The 24636-nt window shown below is 49.9% G+C and overlaps 1 protein-coding gene across 5 annotated transcripts in view; it reads left to right on the plus strand.

The window, feature by feature from the left end:
* The window catches only part of LOC147449428 (diacylglycerol O-acyltransferase 1-like), a 135173-nt gene that overhangs the window by 39975 nt on the left and 70562 nt on the right, over positions 1–24636 (plus strand). For all 5 annotated transcript variants that reach the window (XM_086521872.1, XM_086521873.1, XM_086521874.1 and 2 more), the window contains one exon: positions 911–978. In XM_086521872.1, the coding sequence (XP_086377998.1) occupies positions 911–978 (68 nt within the window). The remainder of the gene's footprint in view (positions 1–910; positions 979–24636) is intronic.

Consider the following 24636-nt stretch of genomic DNA (forward strand, 5'->3'; position numbering starts at 1 on the left):
AGGGCTGGGTGAGGGAGCCATTGAGGTTCAATGACTAGCTAGGAGCTGATAAGGAGGGTGTAGTAGACATCCCCTGGAGGGGGGGGGGGGGGGGCTTTCATCAGAGCTTGGCTGGATGGTGACGACAAAGCATGGGAGAGACCGTGGCAGCCAACCACTCAGGAAGCTCCTCATTTCCTCCATCTGCAGGTTGCTGGTCTGGTTTAGACTCCATCGACAGAGAGCTATGGTGGACTTTCCCGAGCTTAATGGGTCATGCAGATGATCTAGCCGTTGAGATCCATATAGCGTCACATTCCCAATTATGAAGAGCCTTAGTGTGCCTTGGGCAAGGTCGGCTGATGAGCAAGGGCAAGCCACCCTCCACCCAAGGTAGACGCAAAACCAAGGGTGAAAAAGTGAAGTTCCGAACGTGGAGAGGGCCGATGGGACTGCTCAACAATGCCCATGGGCTCTGGGGTACACTATCCTTGGGTTTTCCAATGCAACCATGGACAGTGCTGGCCTTGTAGGCTGTAGAGCTGCCATAGTGAACTCACGCATGAGATCAATCCCTGAGCCTTCATGCACAATATCTCTGTAAATGCTCCTTGAAAATTTGGTAAATACTTTGATGGTGTAATGGTGTTCTATGAACACCCAAGCCTTGTGACATTCTTTCGCTATCTTATGAATCAAATCAACTTCTATTATCCTAATTCAGGGACTTTTGCACTGGTTTTAAGCTTGATTTAACCATTGTTCCTGAATGCTATGGTCTTCAATTTCTGGTTACAGGTCATCTTTGCACTATCCAAGACTAATGACATTCTTTTGCAATCTTATAAATCAAGTCCAGGGACTGTTGTTCTTTATTAAGGTGAATCAATCAGTGTTCCTAAATGCTATGGTCTTCAATTTTTGGTCACAGGTCATGTTTGCACTGCATTTTGCAATCAGCACTTCATCAATCCTCTATCCAGTATACATCATAATGAGGTATTTTTCTTCCAATTTCTCAGCTCTTTTTTTGAGAGTTTTCATTTGGAGGTAACTTTTTGAGGAGAGGGGCGTACATGCAGACACGTGCACGCACATAGTCTCACAGAGAGAATTGGGAATTAGGAAGGCATACAAATACAAGGAGAATTGAGAATCTACAGATACAAAGAGAAGTGAGAATCTGGAAAGGCACATGTATACACATCAAGAACTAAGAATAAAGGTAGGCATATTGATTTTTGCAAAAGGTTCAAGTGTACCATGAACCAAAGGACTAGGGATGTACATGAACGAGGTACATTGATAGAAACGCAATTGGAATGGATGTTGGTATAAAGAACCAGGATATTTTAGAGCGGAAGAGCATTGAGCTTCATCAAAACTTGTTATGGGAAGGCACCATGTGTCAATTGAAAAGAACAGAGCTAACACTTCAAACACAATTGAAAAACACACACACACACACACACTGTCACAAACTGATGACGTGGCTGCCCAGTGCGCACACACACACACCCCTGTGGCGGGCTGAAATGCTGATGTGGCTGCCAGTCCCGAGAATTGCGGAAAAGCAGGACACGTGGCAGGCTATACGGACCCCCGTGATTTGCGGCGGGTTTTACGGCAGGCTGTTTTTGCTTTTGGCTACGAGAGAGAGAGAGAGAGAGAGAGAGAGAGAGAGAGAGAGAGAGAGAGAGAGAGAGAGAGAGAGAGAGAGAGAGAGCTGGAGCTTATTGGATGGCTTTATTTCTACATTAAGCAAGAGAAAGAGAGAGAAAGACCCTTTGCTTTATTTTGAGGCCTTTTAGACTTGGAAGCTTTTGGGATTTTGATTTTTCAGCTTTTGGGGCTCTCCTTTTGGCAACCCTTGTAATCTATAAATATGTGAGTAGGCCTCTCACAACTTAGAGCATCTGGACGCAGAGTCTGAGTGTGAGTGCCTGCCCGCATTCTTGTACTTTGAAGTCAAATTAATACAAAAAGAAATACCGAAAGGGGCGCTAGTCTTTGGGGCCAATATCTCTAGGCACGGAACTCCGCCGAGCCAGTGTCGAATAAATTGTGAACTGTGAACTGTTTTGAAGTGGTTATTTGGTGCTGTCGCAGTAGATTCTTGACTTGGAGTGTCCAAGTCTGTCACACACACACACACACACACACACAAAGAGGGGAGAGAGAGAGAGAGAGAGAGAGAGAGAGAGAGAGAGAGAGAGAGAGAGAGAGAGAGAGAGAGAGAGAGAGAGAGAGAGAGAGAGAGAGAGAATTCACGCAGTACATAGAGTGGCAGAGTTCCACTCCCAGATTGCACTAGCCTCAACACCTTGGTGTCCCTTTCGGTAACTCTCTTACATTGCTTTAACAAGGTACATGGTCGGGGCTCTGCTTTGCTTCCGCTCAATCTAGAATGCGAGAGAGAGACCCCCTTTCCATACTTAAAGGCCCTGGCCTTCTAAAAGCCCTCTGTCATGAGGGTGTGGCAACCACTAACCTTAGTTGTTGGTTTCTTTTTCTTGATTTTTCTTTAATTTTTGGGACCCTCTTTTTGAAATCACAAAAGGCCGGACATTGTGTGGCCAGTGTGAAATGGGCGACAGTCGAGAGTTTCACTCGTTGTCGGGAAGGACGAGATGGTTGGGCAATCGGCACTAGAATTCGAGCAGTAAAAGGGTGTCTAGGCTCATTTCCAAGTCAATTAGGCCCCTCGCGACACTATAAGTTGGTGGGTACTAGGAATTTAACTCAAAAGAGGCAAAGTGGACACTTGACGGCTCTAGAGCAATCTTCCAACTTCCATGAAGAGGGGGCGCCCAAATTTGTGAGGGAAGGCTGATTTCGTTCATTCAAGTGCTACTGTGTGTGTGAGTAGTGGGTACAGGTAAGCTTGCCTTCTCCCTTGCTCTATGTAGTACGATGATTCCGCTCTCGTGCATCTCTCTTTGTCACGAGTCTGTGGCAACTTTACTTGTCGATTTCTTTTTGGGGGAATTTTATTTGACTTGTTTTAAAGCACCCCTCTGGAAATGCCAATGCCCGAGTTGCATGGTGTGAGGCGGACAATGAGAGTCTAGGCCGGACGGCCAGTGAGCACTGAAGTTGGGCAGATGGACTAAGGTTAGCCACGGTGTGGCTACGAGTGTAAATCACTTGATTGTTGGCCGACATTGCATTTTCCGATGTGGTTCCAATACTATAAGTTGGTGGGTACTAGGAATTTAACTCAAAAGAGGCAAAGTGGACACTTGACGGCTCTAGAGCAATCTTCCAACTTCCATGAAGAGGGGGCACCCAAATTTGTGAGGGAAGGCTGATTTCGTTCATTCAAGTGCTACTGTGTGTGTGAGTAGTGGGTACAGGTAAGCTTGTCTTCTCCCTTGCTCTATGTAGTACGATGATTCTGCTCTCGTGCATCTCTCTCTGTCACGAGTCTGTGGCAACTTTACTTGTCGATTTCTTTTTGGGGGAATTTTATTTGACTTGTTTTAAAGCACCCCTCTGGAAATGCCAATGCCCGAGTTGCATGGTGTGAGGCGGACAGTGAGAGTCTAGGCCGGACGGCCAGTGAGCACTGAAGTTGGGCAGATGGACTAAGGTTAGCCACGGTGTGGCTACGAGTGTAAATCACTTGATAGCTGGCCGACATTGCATTTTCCGATGTGGTTCCAATGGTGATTGATGGTCAGACGACCAGTGTGAGTGCCGTGGAAGCATCTCCTAAAATTTAGGGAACTGCTATTTTGGACCTGAAAATGTGTTCGCATCATTAGCTCTGGAATGACAAGGGGAACATTTTATTGCTCTGCTACCAAGTCGACTGACGCACCAGTTGAGATATTTTTAGCCAAGTTGGCCAAAGTCGGAAACTGGGCGAGGTGTCACTCTGTGAGCACTTCTGCCACTCTGGGCGAGTCTACAAGAGAAAGGGGGGCGCCATTTTCAGCTGTAGGCGGATTGCAACAGGTTGGAAGAGCTATGGGAGTGCTTCCTTTCCCTCTTATGTACAATCGGTGCCAGGAGTGATGCCCTGCACGCTACGCACTGCTCTCTCTCTCTCTCTCCCCTATGAGCAGTATGTTATGCCCCTCTAGTGGGCTTTTCATTTGACCAATGTACAACTATGTGGGTTCATGCGCGATTGCTGAGGCAAGAGCCTCTTGCACATGTACTAGATTAGCTAGTGGCTAATCCCCAACAGGTACAGGTGAATTCGGAGAGGTTTCATGTGAGAAATCTCGTCCGATTCAAAGGGCAAGTAGCCCTACAGGTGCGGGAGCTCGAGGACTTGCTACGGATGCGACCGGCACACGAAACGGAGCCCGAAACAGGGAATTACAGCCTGCTGTGTATTTTTGCAGGTTTAGGGTTTTGGCCCTAAATGGTCCCTAATACCCCCAGGAGTTCGGGGACGCGAGGGGACCGCTGTAGAGGTGATCTGGCGCATTTTCGTGGCCGAAAACAGAGAATTCAGCGTGCTGCAGATTCTCGCCAGGTTTTGCAAAGTGACCGTATGCGTGGGGATACTGACTGTGAAGCGTCCTAGTACAGTTATGTTGTCGAAATTGGGCCAGAACAAATGGAATTCAGCCAGGATTATGCGGGACAACTTGTAGGAAATCACAGGTTTTATTCCCTCTGTTAAAGAATAAAGAAATACCGAAAGGGGGGCCAACCTTTGGGGCCTACAGGTGTCGCTGTTTGCTTGGGAGCATTCTAGCTTCCTGGCCGTGCTTCTGTTTTGAAGTGTAATCCCATTCGCAGTTACAGGTTCCTTTTAAGTCATTGCTTTGTGTCGTAAAGTCGAGTGTTGAAGATCGGGTGAAAGCTAACGTCTACCGCCCTACGGGCCGGTTTCATGGTTCTGTTGCCGGGACAAGATCACTTTTTCCTTAAGAAGTGAGCCTTGGTTGGTTTGCGGCGAAGACACAAGGCACAGGAACTTGGAATTACACTATGGCTGATAGGACAGACAATGCTAGAGAAGAGGGTTCCTCTTCCAAAGGTAGACAGGCTATTCCTTTACAGCATGAAGTTGGCGAGAGTTCACGACCGCCACTGTCTACGCCTTTTTTTCATGTGAATGCACAGTGAGAACAGGTTCAAGGATTCATGATTGGGGACTTTGAAGAGGATGTGTTCAGGACACAATTAGTTGCTGCTGTGAATGTCTTCACTCAGTTGGTGCAGAATCCTAGGTTTATGGATTATCTGCAAGCACCATTAAAGTCACAGCAGGCAAGGGAATGCCCTCAGCGTACGGAGCCCGTTGAGACTCAAGCCTAGGTCCCCCATGCGACTGAGCAGGATAGGGGGCATTCACATGTTGTGGAGTCACGTCAGGCTTCTAGACAGGTCCCTCCTGTCCATGAACAAGTGGCGAGGTTCCCTACTCCACAGGTTTTGCCAATTCAGCCCGCCACCTTTCAGGGTCAAAATGTTGCAATGCGTCAGGTTTTTCCACCACCCACGGTACATCCTGGGTATTTCGGGGGTGGATCCGTGTTTCAAAGTATGGCTGGTTATGCGCCTGGAAACCAGCAGTACATGCCTGGAACAGTGTTTGGGGGTATGCATGGCATGACGCCAAACCCCATGTATGGTAACATTGGCATGCAACAAGGATTTCAGAGCAATCAGGGCCAGTTCGGGGTGCCACAGGTCAATTTTGGCATGGCTGGTTTTTTTGGACAGCAGCTATATATGGCACCTTTGATGCAGAATATCAATGACCAAGGGGCACAAATGGTCCCTACTACAGTGCCCATGCTGCAGACGCTTCCCTGTGACAATTTGGGGCCAATAGAGAAGCCAAAACCATACAAAGAAGGAGGTGCAGCTGTGAAGTTCAGCACCTTTAGTGGCTTCAAGGATAAAGCAAAGGCTCTTACTTTCCTCCAGCAGTTTGATAGAGCTTATGCAAGAGGGAATTTTACAGAAGCCTCTAAAGTAAGGAAAGCTGTCACTTTCTTAAAGGACAATGCGCTCTCATGGTGGACGACATTGTTAATGCAAGGACAAGCACCCGCCACTTGGGTTTACTTCAAGAAAATGTTTGCATCTGCTTGGCTGTTAGATGAATTTGAAGCCAACGTCATGACAGATTGGCACCAGCTTACTTTGGCTACATGCAAGAGCTTGCTGGACTACAATAGGAGGTTCTGTAAAGCGTTACTCTCAGTGACCTCCATTTGTGCCATTGCCAGAGCAGATAGAGAAGTACAGTTGTGGGTTGCCTAAAGGGCTTCGCGATTACTGTACCAAGAACAGAGTGGCTATCCTCACTTAGCTTATGGAAGTTGCTAACATTGGTCTTGCCTTGTTGAAAGGAGAAGACAGTGGGTTTCCTAGCAACGAGAAAGGAGGGCAGCCAAAGAAAAATTCAGCAAAGCAGCCCTTTACGAGAGTGGCTCCTGAAGCGTCCCAGGGGCCAGCTAGGTTCAATAAAGGCAAAGGTTCAGCCGAGACTTCTAGAGCGCAGGCAAGGAAGCAGAAAAGGAAGCCTTTTATGCGTAAGACGCCCGAGGAAAAGAAGGTCTTGATGGTTGAAAACAAGTGCTTTATATGCGAGCAGATTGGTCATTTTGCAACCAACTGTCCACAAAAGAAAAGGCCAGCTGACTCAGATGACAAAGAGGACAGGAAAGGAAAGAAGCCTATGCCCTCGGCAGGTTTAGTGCCAGACATGTTGGGCGATAGGCCTAGTACAGATGCCAGTGAGTTATGCAGAGCGTGGGGTAAAGTTAGAGACCAGATGGCACTTATCTTTTTTGATCCAGGTGCCAAAGCGAACTTTATCACGCCAGAATTAGCTATGAAGCTGGGCATCAGAGCTGAAGAGATGGGGTATACCGCAGAGGCAGGATTGGCATGTCCTGGCCACTCAAAGTGCGTTACTCCCATCATTGAAAGCCGTGTCTGCATATTCAGTCGTATGTGGACACAGAAGAGTTCTACATCATGCCACTGGAAGGATGTGATGTCTTGTTGGGGATCCCGTGGATGTTCCGAGTGCATGGAGTCTTGGATGCCTACAACAAAAAGATCATTGTATAGCATAGGGGCAAAACTCACATCTTGGATGTAAAGCTAAAAGGAGAGTCAGTCCCTATTGTATCTGCTTTTGCTATCACTTCTGTAATAAAGAATTATCTTTCTGCGTACTTGGTTTTTACACGTGATGTTTCAGACAATTGCTAGTCAAATTTATCTGTGTTAGATAAAGACATGTTAGCATTTTTGCAAAAGTTTAATGGCTGTACTTCTGATTCATTACCGTCTCAACTACCGCCGGAGAGGCCCGAGGATCATGCGATTGATTTGGTGCCAGGTTGTAGCCCACCAAATAGGCCACCGTATACGGTTAGTGAGGCGCAACGGAAAGAGATTATGAGCCAAGTGGAAGAGCTCTTAGAGAAAGGGCTGATTCAGCCTAGCTCGTCACCCTATTGCTCTCCAGTGCTCTTAGTACAGAAAAAGGATGGCTCATGGCGCATGTGTATTGACTACCGTGCGTTGAATAAGAATACTATCAAGAATAGGTTTCCTATTCCAAGGATTGATGATATTCTTGACCGCCTAGAGGGTGCAGCGATTTTCAGCAAGATCGACCCTTAAAAGTGGGTACCATCAGATTCGAATTAGGCGTGAGGATGTGCATAAGACTGTGTTTAGAACGACATTTGGTCTCTATGAGTTCTTAGTGATGCCATTTGGTCCTACGAATGCTCCTGCTACGTTCAATAGGATGATGGATAGGATCTTCCGTCCATATCAGAACTATGTTGGCACATTCTTTGATGACATAATAGTCTACTCGAAGAATGAAGAGGAGCATAGGCATCACCTGACCATTGTGTTCGAAGAGTTGCGCAGGAACAGATTGCTCATCAATGGCAAGAAAAGCGAGTTCTTCTTGGAAGAGATCCACTTCCTCGGACACATTGTGTCAAAGGATGGTGTCTGAATGGATCTTGCGAAGGTGGAAGCAATCAAGACATGGCCAGCTTTAAGGACTGTGCACGATGTCTGTAGCTTCTTAGGGCTATGTTCTTACTGCAGAAGATTCATTCGTAACTTTGCAGAGATTGCTTCATCTTTACATGCTTTGCAAAAGAAAGAGGTCACTTTCAGATGGACCCAGAAAGAGATTTCAGCTTTTAATCTCTTAAAGGAAAAAATGACTTCAGATCCAGTCATTGTTTTGCCAGATCTCAGGAAGTCATTTGTGGTTCAGTGTGACGCTTGTGGCAGTAGCATTGGTGGCAGTGCTAATGCAAGATGGCAGGGTAGTAGCCTATGAGAGCAGAATCTTGCAAGGGCCAGAGATGACCATGCAGGTCTATGAAAAAGAGTTACTGGCTGTGATTCATGCGCTCTTAAGTTGGCTGCTAGGTGCTGATTTTGTTGTCCAAACAGATCATCAGACCTTGCGATACTTTCTCACACAGTCAAAGCTATCGGAAAAGCATATGCGATGGGCAAACATTCTCTCCATGTTTCACTTCCAGATTGTGCATGTGGAAGGCAAGAAGAATGTTGTGGCTTTGCGTTATCAAGAAAGCCACAAATTTTAGCTGTGTCAATTCCTTATCATCATGAGCTTGATGACATGAAGGAATAGTATGCGAGTGACGAAGATTTTGCAAGGATCTTCGAACAGTTACAGGAAGGACAATATCATGAGCACTACCTCTTGAGAGATGGTTTTATGATGATGCATGGTAGACTCTGTGTCACTAGGCCATTGCGACATAAGGTCATGTCCCACCGTATGCAGGGCATCGTGGTATAGATGCTACAGTGAAAGCGGTCGAGACATTCTTTTATTGTTCTACCTTGAGAAGAGATGTGGATGTCTTTGTGCGAGCATGCGTGATTTGCCAAAAGGTCAAGTTTGACAGGCAAAAGGCACTAGGGTTGTTACAGCCATTGCAGATTCCAAATAAACCATGGGAAAGCATAGCTATGGATTTTATCTTCGATCTTCTCAGAACACAGACAGGAAATGATGGAATCTGGACCATTATTTGCAGATTCAGCAAGCAAGCAAGCTCATTTCATCCTGTTAGGAAGAAGATAAAACCAGATCAGATGGCACGTCTCTTTATGTACAATATCTTTAAGTACCACGGTATGCCACAGTCGATTGTTAGTGATCGTGACCCACGGATGACAAGTCTATTTTGGAGAGGCATATTTGAGAATATGGGCACTACGCTTAAGTTCTCATCGTTGTTTCATCCATAGACAGATGGGCAGTCAGAAGAGGCAAATTCTATTGTCTTGGATCTGCTTAAGTGCTATGCGTCAGAGCACAAGTCGAAGTGGGAGCAGTATCTGCCGCTGGTTGAATATGCGTACAATAACACAGTGCATTCCTCAACAGGCAAAGCACCTTTTGAATTTGTCGAAGGTCATGTGAAAGTTCCTCCCATTTTACATATCAAGGAAAAAATCTTTCAGGTAGATCAATATGTACGGAATATGGATGAAATGTATCAGAAGATAAAGCATGCCCTTGAAAGGACACAGGCAAAGCAAAAGAAAGCTGTTGATCTCCACCGTCGTGAATTGCTGTTTTCACTCGGTGATTGGGTACTGTTGCGGTTTTGAAAAGGCATTCTTAAAGAAGCGAAAAGGTAAAGAAAGTCTCTTTACAAAGCTTAGTATGCGCTATTATGGGACTTTTCAAGTGACTGAGAAGATCAGTGATGTCAGTTATAGGTTGAAACTGCCTGAGCATTGGAAGATTCACAATGCTTTTCACGTGAGTCTTCTCAGACCATTTATTGGTGATGTGCCAGAGGATATGCCAGTTGAAGAGCAGCCAGAAGTTGAAGAGCTTGATGAAATTCTGGTCGCAGAACAGATCATGGCACACAAGGAAAGAAAAGTCAAAGGCAAGGTTACTAGGTGATGTTTGGTGAAGTTCAAGAACAATTCACCTATGGATGCAAAGTGGATGAAAGAGAGTGAACTGTTAAGAGTCACCAAATGTATTGCAGCTCTACCTTGAAGCCTTTGGTTTACCACCTGCGTATTCTCCAACTCAAGAAGAGCAAAGGTCAAAAGGAAAGAGACCTGCGCTAGAGGGGGGTGATCCAGGAGCTAGCACTTCTCATTTATCTATGGATTTAGTGCAATAGAAGTGTACCCTGCTTGACAATTGCCCTTGGGGAATAAAAGTTTTGTCCAAAAGTCTGTTCAGTGCTATAGAAGTAAGTATATCTTGTCAGTTTTCAAGAGTACAGCAATTGCTTCTAATGAGTACATGTTGACGCATTTTTAAACTGTTGGTTTATTATGCTTGAAAGTATTCGAAGTGTACTAAAAGTTATGGACTCTATTAAAGCCAGTGGCACAGTGTGAAAGCTATCCACTATGTCAATGGAACAGTCTCACAGGTAGACGATACATGAGTTAACAAGTGTTGATTACACAAGAGTGTTAACTACGAGCATGTATGTCTCGTACCATGTCGACCAGGTGTATACACATGAAAAGGTTGACAGCCGTGATACGGTGTCCACGAAGTGTTGTACACACTAATGGATTGATATTCATGCAAACGAGGACGTTCGCGATTTCAAGAGGGGGGTATGTCACGAGTCTGTGGCAACTTTACTTGTCGATTTCTTTCTGGGGGAATTTTATTTGACTTGTTTTAAAGCACCCCTTTGGAAATGTCAATGTCCGAGTTGCATGGTGTGAGGCGGACAGTGAGAGTCTAGGCCGGACGGCCAGTGAGCACTGAAGTTGGGCAAATGGACTAAGGTTAGCTACAGTGGGGCTACCAGTGTAAATCACCTGATAGCTGGCCGACATTGCATTTTCCGATGTGGTTCCAGTGGTGATTGATGGTCATACGACCAGTGTGAGTGCCGTGGAAGCATCTCCTAAAATTTAGGGAACTGCTATTTTGGACCTAAAAATCTGTTCGCGTCATTAGCTCTAGAATGACAAGGGGAACATTTTATTGCTCTGCTACCAAGTCAACTGACGCACCAGTTGAGATATTTTTAGCCAAGTTGGTCAAAGTCGGAAACTGGGCGAGGTGTCACCCTGTGAGCACTTCTGCCACTCTCGGCGAGTCTACAAGAGAAAGGGGGCCCCATTTTCAGCTGTAGGCGGATTGCAACAGGTTGCAAGAGCTATGGAGTGCTTCCTTTCCCTCTTATGTATAGTGCGGTGCCAAGAGTGATGCCCTGCACGCTACGCACTGCTCTCTCTCTCCCCCCTATGAGCAGTATGTTATGCTCCTCTAGTGGGCTTTTCATTTGACCAATGTATAGCTATGTGGGTTCTTGCGCGATTGCTGAGGCAAGAGCCTCTTGCACAGGTACTGGATTAGCTAGTGGCTAATCCCCAACAGGTACAGGTGAATTCGGAGAGGTTTCACGTGAGAAATCTCGTCCGATTGACAGGGCAAGTAGCCCTACAGGTGCGGGAGCTCGAGGACTTGCTACGGATGCGACCGGCACGCGAAATGGAGCCCGAAACAGGAAATTACAGCCTGCTGTGTATTTTTGCAGGTTTAGGGTTCTGGCCCTAAACGGTCCCTTATACCCCCAGGAGGTTCGGGGATGCGAGGGGACCGCTGTAGAGGTGATCTGGCGCATTTTCGGGGCCGAAAACAGAGAATTCAGCGTGCTGCAGATTCTTGCCAGGTTTTGCAAAGTGACCGTATGCGTCGGGAAAGTCATCTAGTGCGTGGGGATACTGACTGTGAAGCGTCCTAGTACAGTTATGTTGCCGAAATCGAGCCAGAACAGATGGAATTCAGCTCGGATTATGCAGGACAGCTTGTAGGAAATCACAGGTTTTATTCCCTCTGTTAAAGAATAAAGAAATACCGAAAGGGGCGCCAACCTTTGGGGCCTACAGGTGTCGCTGCCTGCTTGGGAGCATTCTAGCTTCCTGTCATTGCTTTGTGTCGTAAAGTCAAGTGTTGAAGATTGGGTGAAAGCTAACGTCTACCGCCCTACGGGCCGGTTTCACTCTCCCCCTTTGAATACGGAAACGTGATCCCCCGCTCGAGGGCTTTCCATCTGTATGTACAATTGTGTGGGTTCATGCGCGATTGCCGAGGCAAGAGCCTCTTGCACAGGTACTGGATTAGCTAGTTGCTAATCCCCGCAGGTACAGGTGAACTCGAAGAGATTTCACTCGAGAAATCTTGTCTGATTCAATGGGCAAGTAGCCCTACAAATGCGGGAGCTCGGGGACTTGCTACAGATGCGATAGGCAGCGAAACAGAGTCCAAAACAGAAAAATACAGCCTGCTGTGTATTTTTGCAGGTCCAGGGTTTTGACCCTAATTCATCTCTAATACCTCTAGGAGCTTCGGGGAAGCGTTGGGATCACTGTACAGGTGGAAGATTTTTGGCCCAAAGGAAGTTGGTTTGCGTGGCCTACAGTTACCCATTCGGGGAGAGGAGCTTCTGAACGTTGAGATTGCTAATTATTCATGCATCATTTTGAAGGGCTATGAGGCCAATTTTCACAGGTGTGAGCAGGCCTTGGAGGTTCTTTGCTGTGCGTTGGGAGCATTGATCAACTGGCAAAAGATAGTGACTTTTTGGGTTGGTGATGCTCCCACGCCTGACTAGATTCCTGGAGAGGGCTTTGGTTGGATCCTCTTCTTGGGACGCTCGTTCGCTAGTTGGGATGCTAGGTTGGCCCGGACTTGTCACTAGAGCAGCAGACTGCTCCCCTCCTCCTAGCCATCAGGAGGAAACTGTTGCATTGGAGCTCTGTGTGCCTTTCCCTTGCTGGCAGGGTGGTTGTGGCCAACTAGGTGCTCTTGGCCACCATGTGGTACGTCACATCTTGTTGTATTTTCTCGAGTTCTTGTATTGGCCGACAAGAGAGGCTGATTAGGAACTTTCTGTGGACAGGGAGAGACACGTAGTGGGCTCGGGCCAAAGTCTCGTGTGTAGGTCATCACTTTATCTTGCTCTAAGGGGGGGTTGGGTATCATTGATCGGGCATGGCAGAGTAGAGCTTGCAGCAGGGCTACAGTGTCACTTCACAGGACAGACAGACAGTTAGTTACAGTTGGTGGTCTGGTTCACACTGGACGGACCCTCTGGGCTAGGGAGTGACACGTGGCAGGGTACCGACGATGGTCTTGTGGACATCGTGGCTAGGTCACCATCACCACTCAGTTTGGAGATAGTGAAACCGGCTCTTAGGGCGGTAGGCGTTGGCTTTCACCCGAAATTTTTTACTTTAAACACACACACAGAGCACTTTGCAAAGAGAACCTGCGACGGAAGTTAACACTTGAATACACACACGGCTCGGAAGCTAGAATGCTCCGAGCAGACGCCGACAACCTGTAGGCCCCAAAATTGGCGCCCCTTTCGGTATTTCTTTATTCTTTAGGAGGGTAAATTACAAGGTAAGGTCCTGGGAATCCTTCACGTGTATCCACCTAGATACCATTTGATTTGGCCAAATTTCGGCAGCATAACAGCCCCAAAACTTGCGCGAAACCAATTCCCCTGCTGGAACTCGCTTGCACTGTCGTATACCCTCTGATTCCTGTCCAAAAACAGTAAATTCAGCACGCTGTATTTACTGGTTTTTGCCCTGTTTTCAGCCCCAAACAATCCCCTAACTGTCCTTTGCCAGTGGGGCACGATTCCCAATGATCCTGGCGTCCGTACGGCTGAAAAACAGTGAATTTACAGCGCATACACAGCGCTGATTTTGCACATGTACGGTGAGGTTATGACCCTCACCAGTGCCTGCTTTGGAGCAGCAGTTAGCTACCCCTGTTCCTGCTCAAGGAGGCTTTTGCCTCAGCACAAAAGCATGAACCCACACAACTGTACATCAGTCAAATGAGTAGCCCTCTTGTGGGACATCACATAACTGCACGTAGGGGAGAGAGAGAGCAGTGTGTAGTGTGCAGGGCATCACTCCTAGCACCACACTGTACATGAGAGGGAAAGGAAGCACTCCATAGCTCTTAACCTGTGACAGGTTGCAAATGAGGCCTCTCCCAGCATAAAAATCAGCGCCCATTTTTCTGCAAGAGGAAAGTTCACGAAAATGTGACACTTGGCGCATTTTCAAGCATTTTCCCGTTTCGGGTTCGCCGTTTAAAAATATCCCAACCGACGCGTCAATTGACTTCGCGGCAGAGATATAAAATGTTCCCCTAGTCATACCGGAGGTAATGACGCGAACACATTTCACGGTCCAAAATAGCAGTTCCCTAAATTTTAGGAGATGCTTCCGTTGGGCTCCCACTGGTCTTCGGACCATCTATCCTCATTGGGACCGCATCCAAAAATGCAATGTGGCCCAACTGTCGGATACTTTTTGTTGGTAGTCCCACCTTGACTTTACGCCTTAATTGAGTTCACTTCCTAGTATCCACCAACTTGCTAAGTGCGACGGGGGGACCTATATGATCTTGCTCTGAGCCTAGACATCCTCTTACCATACGAATTCCAGTGCCGACCACTTCCCATCTGCGGGTGAATCTACCGTTCACATTGGCCATACAATGTCCGACCGTTTGCTACTTCAAAAAGAGGGTCTTAAACAAATAAAATAAACCCCATTGGAAAGAAACCAACAACCAAGGTTAGCAGTTGCCACATCTCTGTGACATGGTTAATAACTGCCACGTCCTCGTGACAGATAGACTTAGCTGATTGGACATTTATGAGCCGTTGGTGGCTCTTTATGGTTGTACACATGATAGTCGTTTTGGGGCCATGGACATTATCTTTCACGTAGTCGTCTAAAGTGAGTCGATACACAGAGCACGTCTTCACCATCCCTGCACATCTGAGTCTCGACACCCCCATTGTACCTGTGAGTCCTAGGTTGGAGCTGAGTGTGTTGCCATGCCAGAGTCTGTATCAGTCTTTGAGATAGTCTAGTCTCATATTTTTCTTTTATTTTTTCCGAGAAAAAGATCCTTCTATTAGTTAATGAAAACTGCCCATAGGGCTACAACCTCCTCTGCAAGAGAGGGCTACAACAAGCATGATGGGGAGACTCTCCCAATGAAAAAACAGCATATATACAATGAGGCTAAATCAAGAGATGGGAGGAGGGAAGAGCCACACAGGTGGACAGTAGTGCCATCTGAGCACCCCCTGGACTATGGTGTAGAAACGCCCAGGGCGCCAAAGTCGAAGGAAAGCCTCGCGGCGCTCTCGCATGTGGTCGGAGCTGCCCTGTAGTCCCTCAAGCTGTCCTCTGAGAGTATGGATCAACTCTAGGTAAAAGTCACGAACAGTCTCTGCTGGTGGCACAGGGCGAGCCTCAAAGATGCGGAAACAGCGGGCCCGCCAGATGAACTAAAGTGTCAGGCCACTGATGAGCTCCCAACACTCCTCTCTCTCACTGCACCACTCCTGTGGAGTAAGCTCTGTAGTAGGCTGGAGTGTAGGACGTCCCCTGTGCATCACTATCATCCTGCTGGTGGAAGATAGCTCAAACTGAAGTGCCGGGCTCATGAGGGTGGACCAAGCCGCTGCCCCCCAAGTGTACTGTCGAGCCGTGGAGAGAGCAGGCATCAGCCGAAGAACTCGTAGCCACACCTGCTGGGCCGAGGGAGAGTCCCAAAGACAGTGACGTTGACTCTGCACCAAATGGTCACAGGCTGCACATGTGGCCGAGAGACCACTATGCACTAGCCAGCTCCCTACTGCTGTGGCTCTGTGTGCGACCAGCCACTGAAACAAGGTGACTCACCTCGGTTGTCTAGAGTCCCACAACCTCTCCCAAAAGTCTGCCAAAAACTCGAAGGTAAGACCCTCCTCCTGCCAATGACGTGCTGCAGCGGGGAGGGCCTCTCTGTGTGCTGCTAGTATGTGCCGTCCAAGCTGAACAATGTATTGAAAGAAGGGGACTCCTGGGTGGTCTGCAGAAGAGAAGGGGTCCCTCCATAGCCACTCACCAGGATCCCACTGTACTCGTGCCAGTGGACAACACTCCCAAGCCCAAAGCCTCCAGTGTCCAGTCTCAAGAGCTGCTGGGTCAGGGTCTATGACGCAAGTCCTCCCACAGATGCCCACAACTCGGATCCTCTGAAAACAACACTCTACTACCTGCGGGTCCTCTACTGCAACTCGCTGTAGTCGTCCCCCATCCTGAAGCTCAAAGAACAGGGCTGGGACAGTCTCTGAGCAGGCCCTGACTGAAATGAGAACCTCCAGTCTTGTGAAGGCTCCCATCCACCGGGGTGTTATTGGCTCGAGAGGCGTGAGCCACTTAGCTGGAACTGACTCTGAGATGTCCTGACACATGCTCTTCACCCCTCTCATGCCCTGTAGCTGGAAACCCTGCACCTCCTCTGACAAACCTGTGAACTCTAGCCAGTCACCTAGAGAGCGCGCTGGACCTGCTGCCATGGGACCCCAGGAAACATGAGGTCGACTACCAATCAAGTGGCCTCTCTGAGTGCTAACCATGGGGTTCCAGATGAGGGGCTGCTGTAGGCGCTCCTCCGTGCACATCGGCTGTCGCTGCTCCAGGCCACGCCGTAGGAGCTCCCAAGAACGAAGCAAACTCACAGTGAAACAGTCCTCGAGTCTCCTGCTCAAACCAACTCGGCGCATCTTTGTAAAGATCCATCTGGTCGAAGGTTGCCAAGGGCCTCCTGACTGGGGCACCCTGGCACGAAGCCTCTGCAACAAGAACTCCTTCCAGGGCTCCTCACCTGGAAGAAGTCCTCTGACTATGAACTTCCCTAGAAGGGCTCTGCTGTGCTGTGCTAGATCAATGATCCCAAGCCCTCCCTGAGAACAGGGAAGCGTGATGACCGACCAAGCCACCTTGGCTCGGGCCATCTGAGTGTCACGTCCTGACCAAAGGAAGTTCCTGATCAGCCTCTCTACCTGGCTGATACAAGAAATCGAGAAGATCCAGCAGGAGGTGATGTACCACATAGTCGCCAACAGCACTTGGTTGGCAACTACTACTCTACCAGCCAGCGACAGACGTGCTGAGCTCTAATGTAACAGCTTTCTCCTGATGGACAGGAGAAGAGGAGCAATCTGTTGCTCGGGAGACAAGTCCAAACCAACCTGACAACCCAAGTACCGAACTGCAGTCCCTGGGGGAATCCACCTGAAAGCCTCTCCTGGCATCCAATCTGGCATAGGAGCACTACCAACCGAGAAAGCCACTGTCTTTCTCCAGTTGATCAGTGCGCCCGATGCACAACAGAAGGTCTCCAAAGCTTGCTCACATCTGTGAAGATTGGCCTCCTGGCCATCTAAGTACAAGGCTGAGTCATCGGCAAACTCAGCGTCCAGTAGCTCCTCTCCCCGAATAGGGAGTGCTAAGCCCCAAAGACCAACCTGCTGTGACACTAAAAATCGGCTCATCGCCTCCGCATAGAACAGAAAGAGAAAGGGGGCAAGAGGGCAGCCCTGTCTGACCGAGCGTGTGAGCATGAAGCGCGCACCTCTCCCCCCTGCCAAAAGCACCTGACTGTGAGCCTGTCTGTACAAAGCTGACACCCCTCTGATCCAAGCATCTGAGTGGGTCCTGCGAAGAGTGCCCTCTAGAAAGTCCCAGTCAACTCGGTCGTAGGCCTTCACAAAATCGAGAAGAAGAATCACAAGGTCCTCACCACGGAGCCGTGCCAGGGCAGAAGCCTCCCAGAAAGTAAAGATGTTGTCAAGGATACTGCGTTCCTTGACAAAACCTGTCTAAGTCCCATGTATAAGGCTCTCTAAAAGTGGCTGAATCCTCAAACTCAGAGCCTTGGCAAGAATTTTGTAGGCTGAGTTGAGGATGGTGGTGGGGCGCCATTGACGAATCTCATCCAAGGAGCCACCCTCCTTGGGAATGAGGTAGATCAGGCCCTCGCTCATGCTGTCAGGCATCACTCCTGTGTGCAAAATGTACTAAAAAGCACTACAAAGATCTGGGCCAAGCAGGTCCCAGTACTCCAAGAAAAAGCTGGGAGTCAACCCATCCTCACCTGGAAAGCTACCACGAGGAAGGGCCCTCGGAGTTGTGTGCAGCTCCTCAAGCTGAAGTGGCATCTCTAGCCTCTGGCGCATCTCCTCTGTCACAAGACATGGCATCTCTGCCCAAACTTGCTCCCTGCATGCATCCTGCCGCTCTGACTGAGGCTCAGCCGACAGTAACTCATGGTAGAAATCAGTAGCGACTGTACGCATATCCTCGGGCTCACAAGCAACTGACCCATCGGGCCTCCTCAACTGACTAACCTTGGCATGCGAGTGCCGAGGCCCCACTGTCTCAAAAAAAGCACCAGTCACTCTGTCACCCACTTGAGTCCACTGAGATGCCTGTCGGTGGAAGGCAAACTCATGACGCCTCTCCTCTGTGCTAGCAAGCTCCTATCGAGCTTGCTGTAACTGCTCCTCCAACCATGGACTGTCTGGATGCTGCTCCTGCATCCTCTCCAATGAAGCAATGCCCCGTCTGAGACGTTGCTCCGTCTCTCTCGCTGCAGCCCGGCGAGCCAGAGACTCCTGAAGAAAAAAGTGGCTAAGTTGAGCTAGGCTTGAGGCCACTCTGTCTGCAGGTGAATCCTGTCTGTCCATATCCTCTGTCCAGAGAGCCTCTACTCTCTCTCTGAGTGCGGAGTCCAACAAGACCCTCTCTGGGATGCGGAGCATCGTGCTCCCACTGTGAGGATCACTGGTGCATGGTCCGAGAAGGAAGTCCCTGCCAGGATGCCCACTGAACCCCGCAAGTCACTGAAGTGGTCACTAGTGTAGAAGCGATCTATCCACGATAGATTCACTCCTCCCACTCTGCGGTCCGATCTAGAGAAGGCAAGACTATCTGGGGGCCTCACAAAACCTGAGTGCTGCCATGTATCCGAGACCCTCAAAGTCATACAAAACCTCTCCCAAGCAGCCAACTCGACTCCATGCACAGTAGCATGGCTGCCACCAATCCTGTCAGAAGGGTCCTCCAACATGTTGAAGTCCCCTCCTATACACCAATGATCGGCCTGCGGCAAAGACTCAACAATGTGTGACCAAAACTCTGCACGAGCACTCGCCACATTGGGCGCATAGATGTTCAGGAAGCCCACAAGGCCACCCTGAACCTGCATAGTAATCCACTGAGCCTTGCCTGGCACAATAATCCCTCTGCCTACAATGGCCTGCTGGAATGAGTCCGCAATAGTCATACATACCCCTCCTTGGATGCCTCTAGGTCCAAAAGCAGCTGACCAAAAGGTATCATACCGCCCACGCAAAATCTGACCACAACGCCGAATGCGGCTCTCTCACACAGATGGTGCTCCTGAAGCATAAGGAGATCAATCTCTCCTCCCACAAGGCAACGCTGAAGCTCCTGACGCAATCGGCCCCGCTGTCGCTGAAACTGGGGCCCACCTAGTCCCTGCACGTTCCATGAGACGATCCTCATGGGGAGCGAGAGAGAACAGATGCTGCCGCAGCAGCAAGACGGGCTATCTTCAAGGCAGGCTTGGATGGGGAGTAATCCGCATCCGAGCGGCCTCTAGATAGGCGTGATTGGAGTGAGTGCCCAGCCCAAGCCCAAGCAGAGCGAGCCGTACGTAGCGCAACCTCCTCTGTCCAAGAGTCCTCATGAATGTATACATAGCAAGGCAAACAATGCGTATCAGCAAAGAAGTAATCTTGCTGAGTCTGGGGGTGTCACCACAAACTTGGCCAATGGCCACAAAGTCTGCAGCATATCTGTAACTCCAAATTCTCCCATGTGGTGAGAGAACTCTAAAACCTGTGTATGCAACCATCCCACCACTGAGTCAAGGGACCACTCTGTCTCGGTCCTACCATAGAGGGGGAAGGATAAACCAACTGTTGAGTCTAGGGCCTCTGTCCCCCTAGGGGCGAGGAACAAAACATGGACCCTGAAACAGGCTGCCTCATGGTCTGTTGCGGAGTCGCCGAGAAAACGAGTGAACCCGTAGTCGAAGAAGTCCCAGCGGCGTCTGATGTCAATGCTCGTCAGCCCACGAGGGATGGCTGCAAGGGAGGATGTTTGAATCTGCAGAGGGGGCCGCAAGAAGGGCTGACCCTCTCGTGCTAGGCGACTCGTGGTAAAAGCGCTGCCAAGAGATATCCTAGCCGTCGGAGAGGGACCAGTCGCCTGAGTCGACTGAGGAACTGGAGCAGGAGGATGAGAGGGAGCTGGGGCGAGAGGAGGAGAAGAGGGGCGGGATGGGGCGACAGAGGTAGAGGGGCGGGGTGGAGAGGCGACCGGAGCATAAGGCGGGGAGGATGAGGCAAAGGGAGGGAACTCTGGGGGGGGTGCAACTGTCGAGGGAGAAGCGGAGGTGGAGGTTGGCGTAGGGATCTTCTCCTGCTCAAGAGGACCAAAATGATTCCCCGTGGGAACCCACTGCTGCTGAGTCGGCACCTGAGGGCCACTCTGAGCGCCAGGCTGTCGCTGTGGCCCCTGGCGTCGGCGGCCACGGGCCTGCTGCCACCCCTCCTCCGCTGGAGCCCCAGGCTCGGAGGGTGGCTCTGTATCTGTACGCTGTGCCGCTGGCTGTGGCTGCGGGCCAGCCCTGGCAGGCTAGGGCTGAGGCTGTGGCGCAGGTCGCGGCCTCCTCCGTGGACAGGCGTTTGCTGGATGGCCCATCTGGCGGCAAATGAAGCACTGGTTCGGGAGGCCCCAGTACTCCACACTCTGTCGAAACCAACCCCCACTCACCTGAGGTAGAAGGATAACCTTCGGGAGTGTGGGGGTATCTCTAACCAAAGCTCGAACTGAGGGAATGCCAGCCGCCTTGGCAGCTATTGATGTTGCCGTGCGAGGTGTCTCCAGGACAGTCCCAATGGCGGAACCGATCCTAGAAAGAAGTGGTAGGTACTCCCTCCGTAAACCCGGAAAGCAGACTGAGATGGGGATGTCTGCCTCCTCTACTAGAACATGCGAAGCTGGGTCAAAACCATGTCGCCACTGTCGAAAGTGGGCACGTGAGGCTCGGATGGCCAGTGGACTCATAGCTATGACCTTGGACGCCATCTTGGAGGACTCAAACTCGATCTGATAATAGCCTCGTCCGAGAATCTGGACATCCAAAATCTTTCCCACCTCTGCGAGAAGGCGGGCCTGGAGAAGGTCTCGCAGCTCTCCTCTGCTAGGTCGGGTGCCGAGAATCTTGCAGATGACCGAGGTCGCCTGCAATCGCTCTACCTCGACGGCAAGGCTCGCTTTCTCTGTAGGCGAGAGAGCAAGTCGAATGGTGGGCTCAGCGGGGTCGGGCGAGGGGGCTTTTGGCGAGTCCCTGTGTGGCGAAGTTGGAGCCTCCATCTGTATCTACTGCTGTGGCGAAAGAAGAGGACAACGGGAGGATGCTGCAAAAGGGTGCGCCAACATTGCTCCAAGGAGTTGGAACAGCTGCCGAAAGTGCCGAATCTGCAGGGAGTAACCGAGGCGGAGGGCCCAAACTGATGGATGAACGGGCTGAGTCGGGGGGGGGGGGGATAAAGCGAGGGGGCTGAGGGCTGAGGGCTGAGGGCGTGCGGTGCAGCAGGGGCTGAGGCTGAGGGCGTGCGGCGGCAGCAGCAGGGGGTTGAGGGCGATTGGAATGGCTGGAACAGGGCAGCGCGAGGGGGGGGCAGAGGGCAGGCGGGAGGGGATAGGCAAGCGGGGGCTGAGGGTAGAGCGAGGGAGGGCAGCGGGCAGCACGCGAGGGAGGGGGAGTGTGAAGGAGGCGATCGCGATGGCGCAGCGGGAGAGCACAGCAACAGCAAGCCCGATCCCAGAGATGTGTCGAGTCATATGTTCTGGTCTGCTGTTGTGTTTTTGTGAGCTCTGTTGATGTCTATTGTTCCCTTTCTATTCCGTCTGCTTGAGTGAGATTGTCACGCACATTGCACTAAGGACCACCCATTGTAGAGAGCACGACACATTATCCGCGCTACAGGTGCTCTCATTTTGGCGATTACGGTGGGACCTCAACTGAAATCTCACTCTGTGAGGTGCAAATCTTGAAGCTAGTTGGGTCTATCTAGCTTCGCCTACCTTGCCTAGCTTCGCCGACCTTGCCGTGCACTGATCTCCTCTCGCCTGGTCCAACTGTTCTCCTCTCGCCTGGTCCAACTGGTCTAGTCCTCTCTCGCCCTGGTCCAACCTGTCCTCGTCCCTGGTCTAGACCTCCTTGACCCTGGTCTAGTCCTCCTCGTCCCTGGTCCAGCCTGGTCTAGTCACTTGCCTGGGCTAGTAGAGTCTAGACCAGTCTTCAGCAAGTTCTTGGCCAAAGGTTGGTTGGATTGGTGGTCACTGCATGACACATACAAGGCGGTCAGCCGAGCGACAAAGCGCACTACTGAGCCCTCTGAAGTACTATAATAGAAGACGACCTTTGGTGCCTAGTAGAAGTCCATCAACCTCATCACCTAGTAGAAGTCCATCTTCCAGATCACCTTCTCCAATAAAGCTCTCTCCTATTCTGCTACGGCAGGCTACTGAGCAACAGGCTCAGGCTCAGCACAAGGGGCCATGGAGCCGTTGGCTAGCGTTTTGGCTACGGTGAACATCAAGTTCCCTACATTCAAAGGACTCTCTTCAGAAGATGCTGACGACCATGCAAGGAGGTTTGTATCTCTCTGTAGGGGTCGTGGTCTTAACAGGGAAGATGCTTATTTGGTACTCTTTCCATCCACCTTGGATAGCTTAGCTGGCAAATGGTACAACCAGTTTGCAAATAACCATTTTGCAACCTGGGAAGCCTTAAGGCAGCAGTTCTGTGTAGCTTTCAGGCCCGGTGACTACTAGGAGAAGGTGTTGGATGAGTTAGCCAACATGGTGCTCGAGCCAGAAGAGACTTTTGCAGAGCTTATGACTAAGACCAAGTCTCTGGTTGCCAAGCTTCCTCAGCCACCCGGTGAATTTATGGTTAAGAAGTGGGTGGAGAAGGCGCTTCCCAAAACTTCTCCACAAAAACTCCGAGAGAGTCTCCGACCCGACGCCACTTTGGAGGAGTTCATCGCAGCTGCTACTAGGATAGAGGGGGCTAGGAAGCTGTTTAACAACTCCCCTCACATAGAGACCCCCTCTGTGTTTTCGGAAAGTCCTGCTAAACTAGTGACTTCTTTATGTAGAGAACTTGAAGCCCTAAAACTACAACGCGCTCTTCAAGAGGAGAAAAGTATCTCTCTTCGCCAGGAGAAACCCCCACATCTTGAGGCTTTGGAGCAAATCAAGAGAGAGCTAGAAGAGCTTCGGTCTCAACAGGAGACTAAGGCTATGATATGGTGCACCTTGTGTCGCTCTCCAGGACATCCTCCACAGGATTGCACCTTTCGGGCTTATTGCCACTTCTGCGAGAAGTCTGGGCACGAAGACAAGGATTGCTATTATATCAAGGGATTACAGCAGATACAACAAAGTCTAGGTCCTTCTCTCCAACAAGGGCTTATGCGTGCATCAAACCTGGTGTCATCATATAGCCATCAGAACCCGATGCCACCTCTACTGACAACACCTCCTATGCAAGGTATGCACAACAACTTTACATCCCCCAGCTTTTATCAGGCTAGTACTCCTTCAGTTCCCCAAAGCTTCTACACGTCAGCATCCGATCCAATGCAGCAAGGGCCGAGACCACCTCGCCCCTCAAATAGGCCAATTTTGTGCTACAGGTGTGGGGAGTATGTACACTATCAGAGCAAATGTCCCGTACCAGAAGGGTCCCCTCCTTGCCGACATTGCCCTGAAGCTAAGGATCACTATAGTAAGGATTGCCCAAAACAACGATCGTCCACATCTGCAAACACAAGCCAGAACCAGAGCCAGCAGGAGTTTACTTTTTCAAAGCTTAACCTCATCACAGTAAGCTATATTCCACAGGCACCGCCTTCCACTCTTGTAGTTGCCTCTCAATAAGGGTTGCAGCAAGTGGAAGAGCCGGCTGGGGTGCTCACACGAGCACAGAGAGCTGCTCTTGGCCTCAGCCTCCCTAGCGGTCCAATCTTTCCATCTCCTGTCACACAAATGAGTCAAACTCCAGTGGCAGCTGACAACCCAGCAGGTAGTGTCAAGAGCCAACCTACCTCGCTTCTATCAGATATTGATGGGGCTTTCATCGAAGCAGTAGAGGACTTGCAGAAGCTAAAGATACCAGAGCAAGCTCTTATCAAAGGAAACAAGCCCACAATAGAGTCTATCTTAAAAAACACTTTTCAGCAAGTGTCACTGTACGACATGCTTCGACTTGATGCAAATTTTAGAAGTGACACCTTTTCCATCATCCAGTCTCTGTACCCTGGTGCAGGGCCTAGTGGCGGGCACCTACCTGTCCAGCCCTTGGAGTCCTAGATGATTTCATATCCAACTGCTCTCCTCACCCACTACAAAAGTCCTCGTCTCACTGTGTCGTTTCTTGGGCATCAATTCTCAGGCGTCATAGTGGACGGTGGATCTGGGATCAATCTGCTACCAGAATTTACTATGTTGGCCTTAGGTCTGCAGCCTACCCGCCCTGCTCCATTCACTGTTACATTGGCAGACCAGAGGACAGTCTAGCCTGTGGGCATAGTAGAGAAGGTGTCTTTGATGATACAAGACTTCACATTTAGCTTGGATTTTGTGGTGGTCAGTCTTCCTGAGGTGGAGGGAGGATTTCCTTTGTTGATTGGGAGACCATGGTTGAGGCATAGTAAGGCACTTCATGATTGGGGCAACGACCCCGTGTGGATA

This window comes from Adiantum capillus-veneris, chromosome 10 (genome assembly GCF_014529385.1).
Source record: "Adiantum capillus-veneris isolate H3 chromosome 10, ASM1452938v2, whole genome shotgun sequence".
In the NCBI taxonomy this organism is placed as follows: domain Eukaryota; kingdom Viridiplantae; phylum Streptophyta; class Polypodiopsida; order Polypodiales; family Pteridaceae; genus Adiantum; species Adiantum capillus-veneris.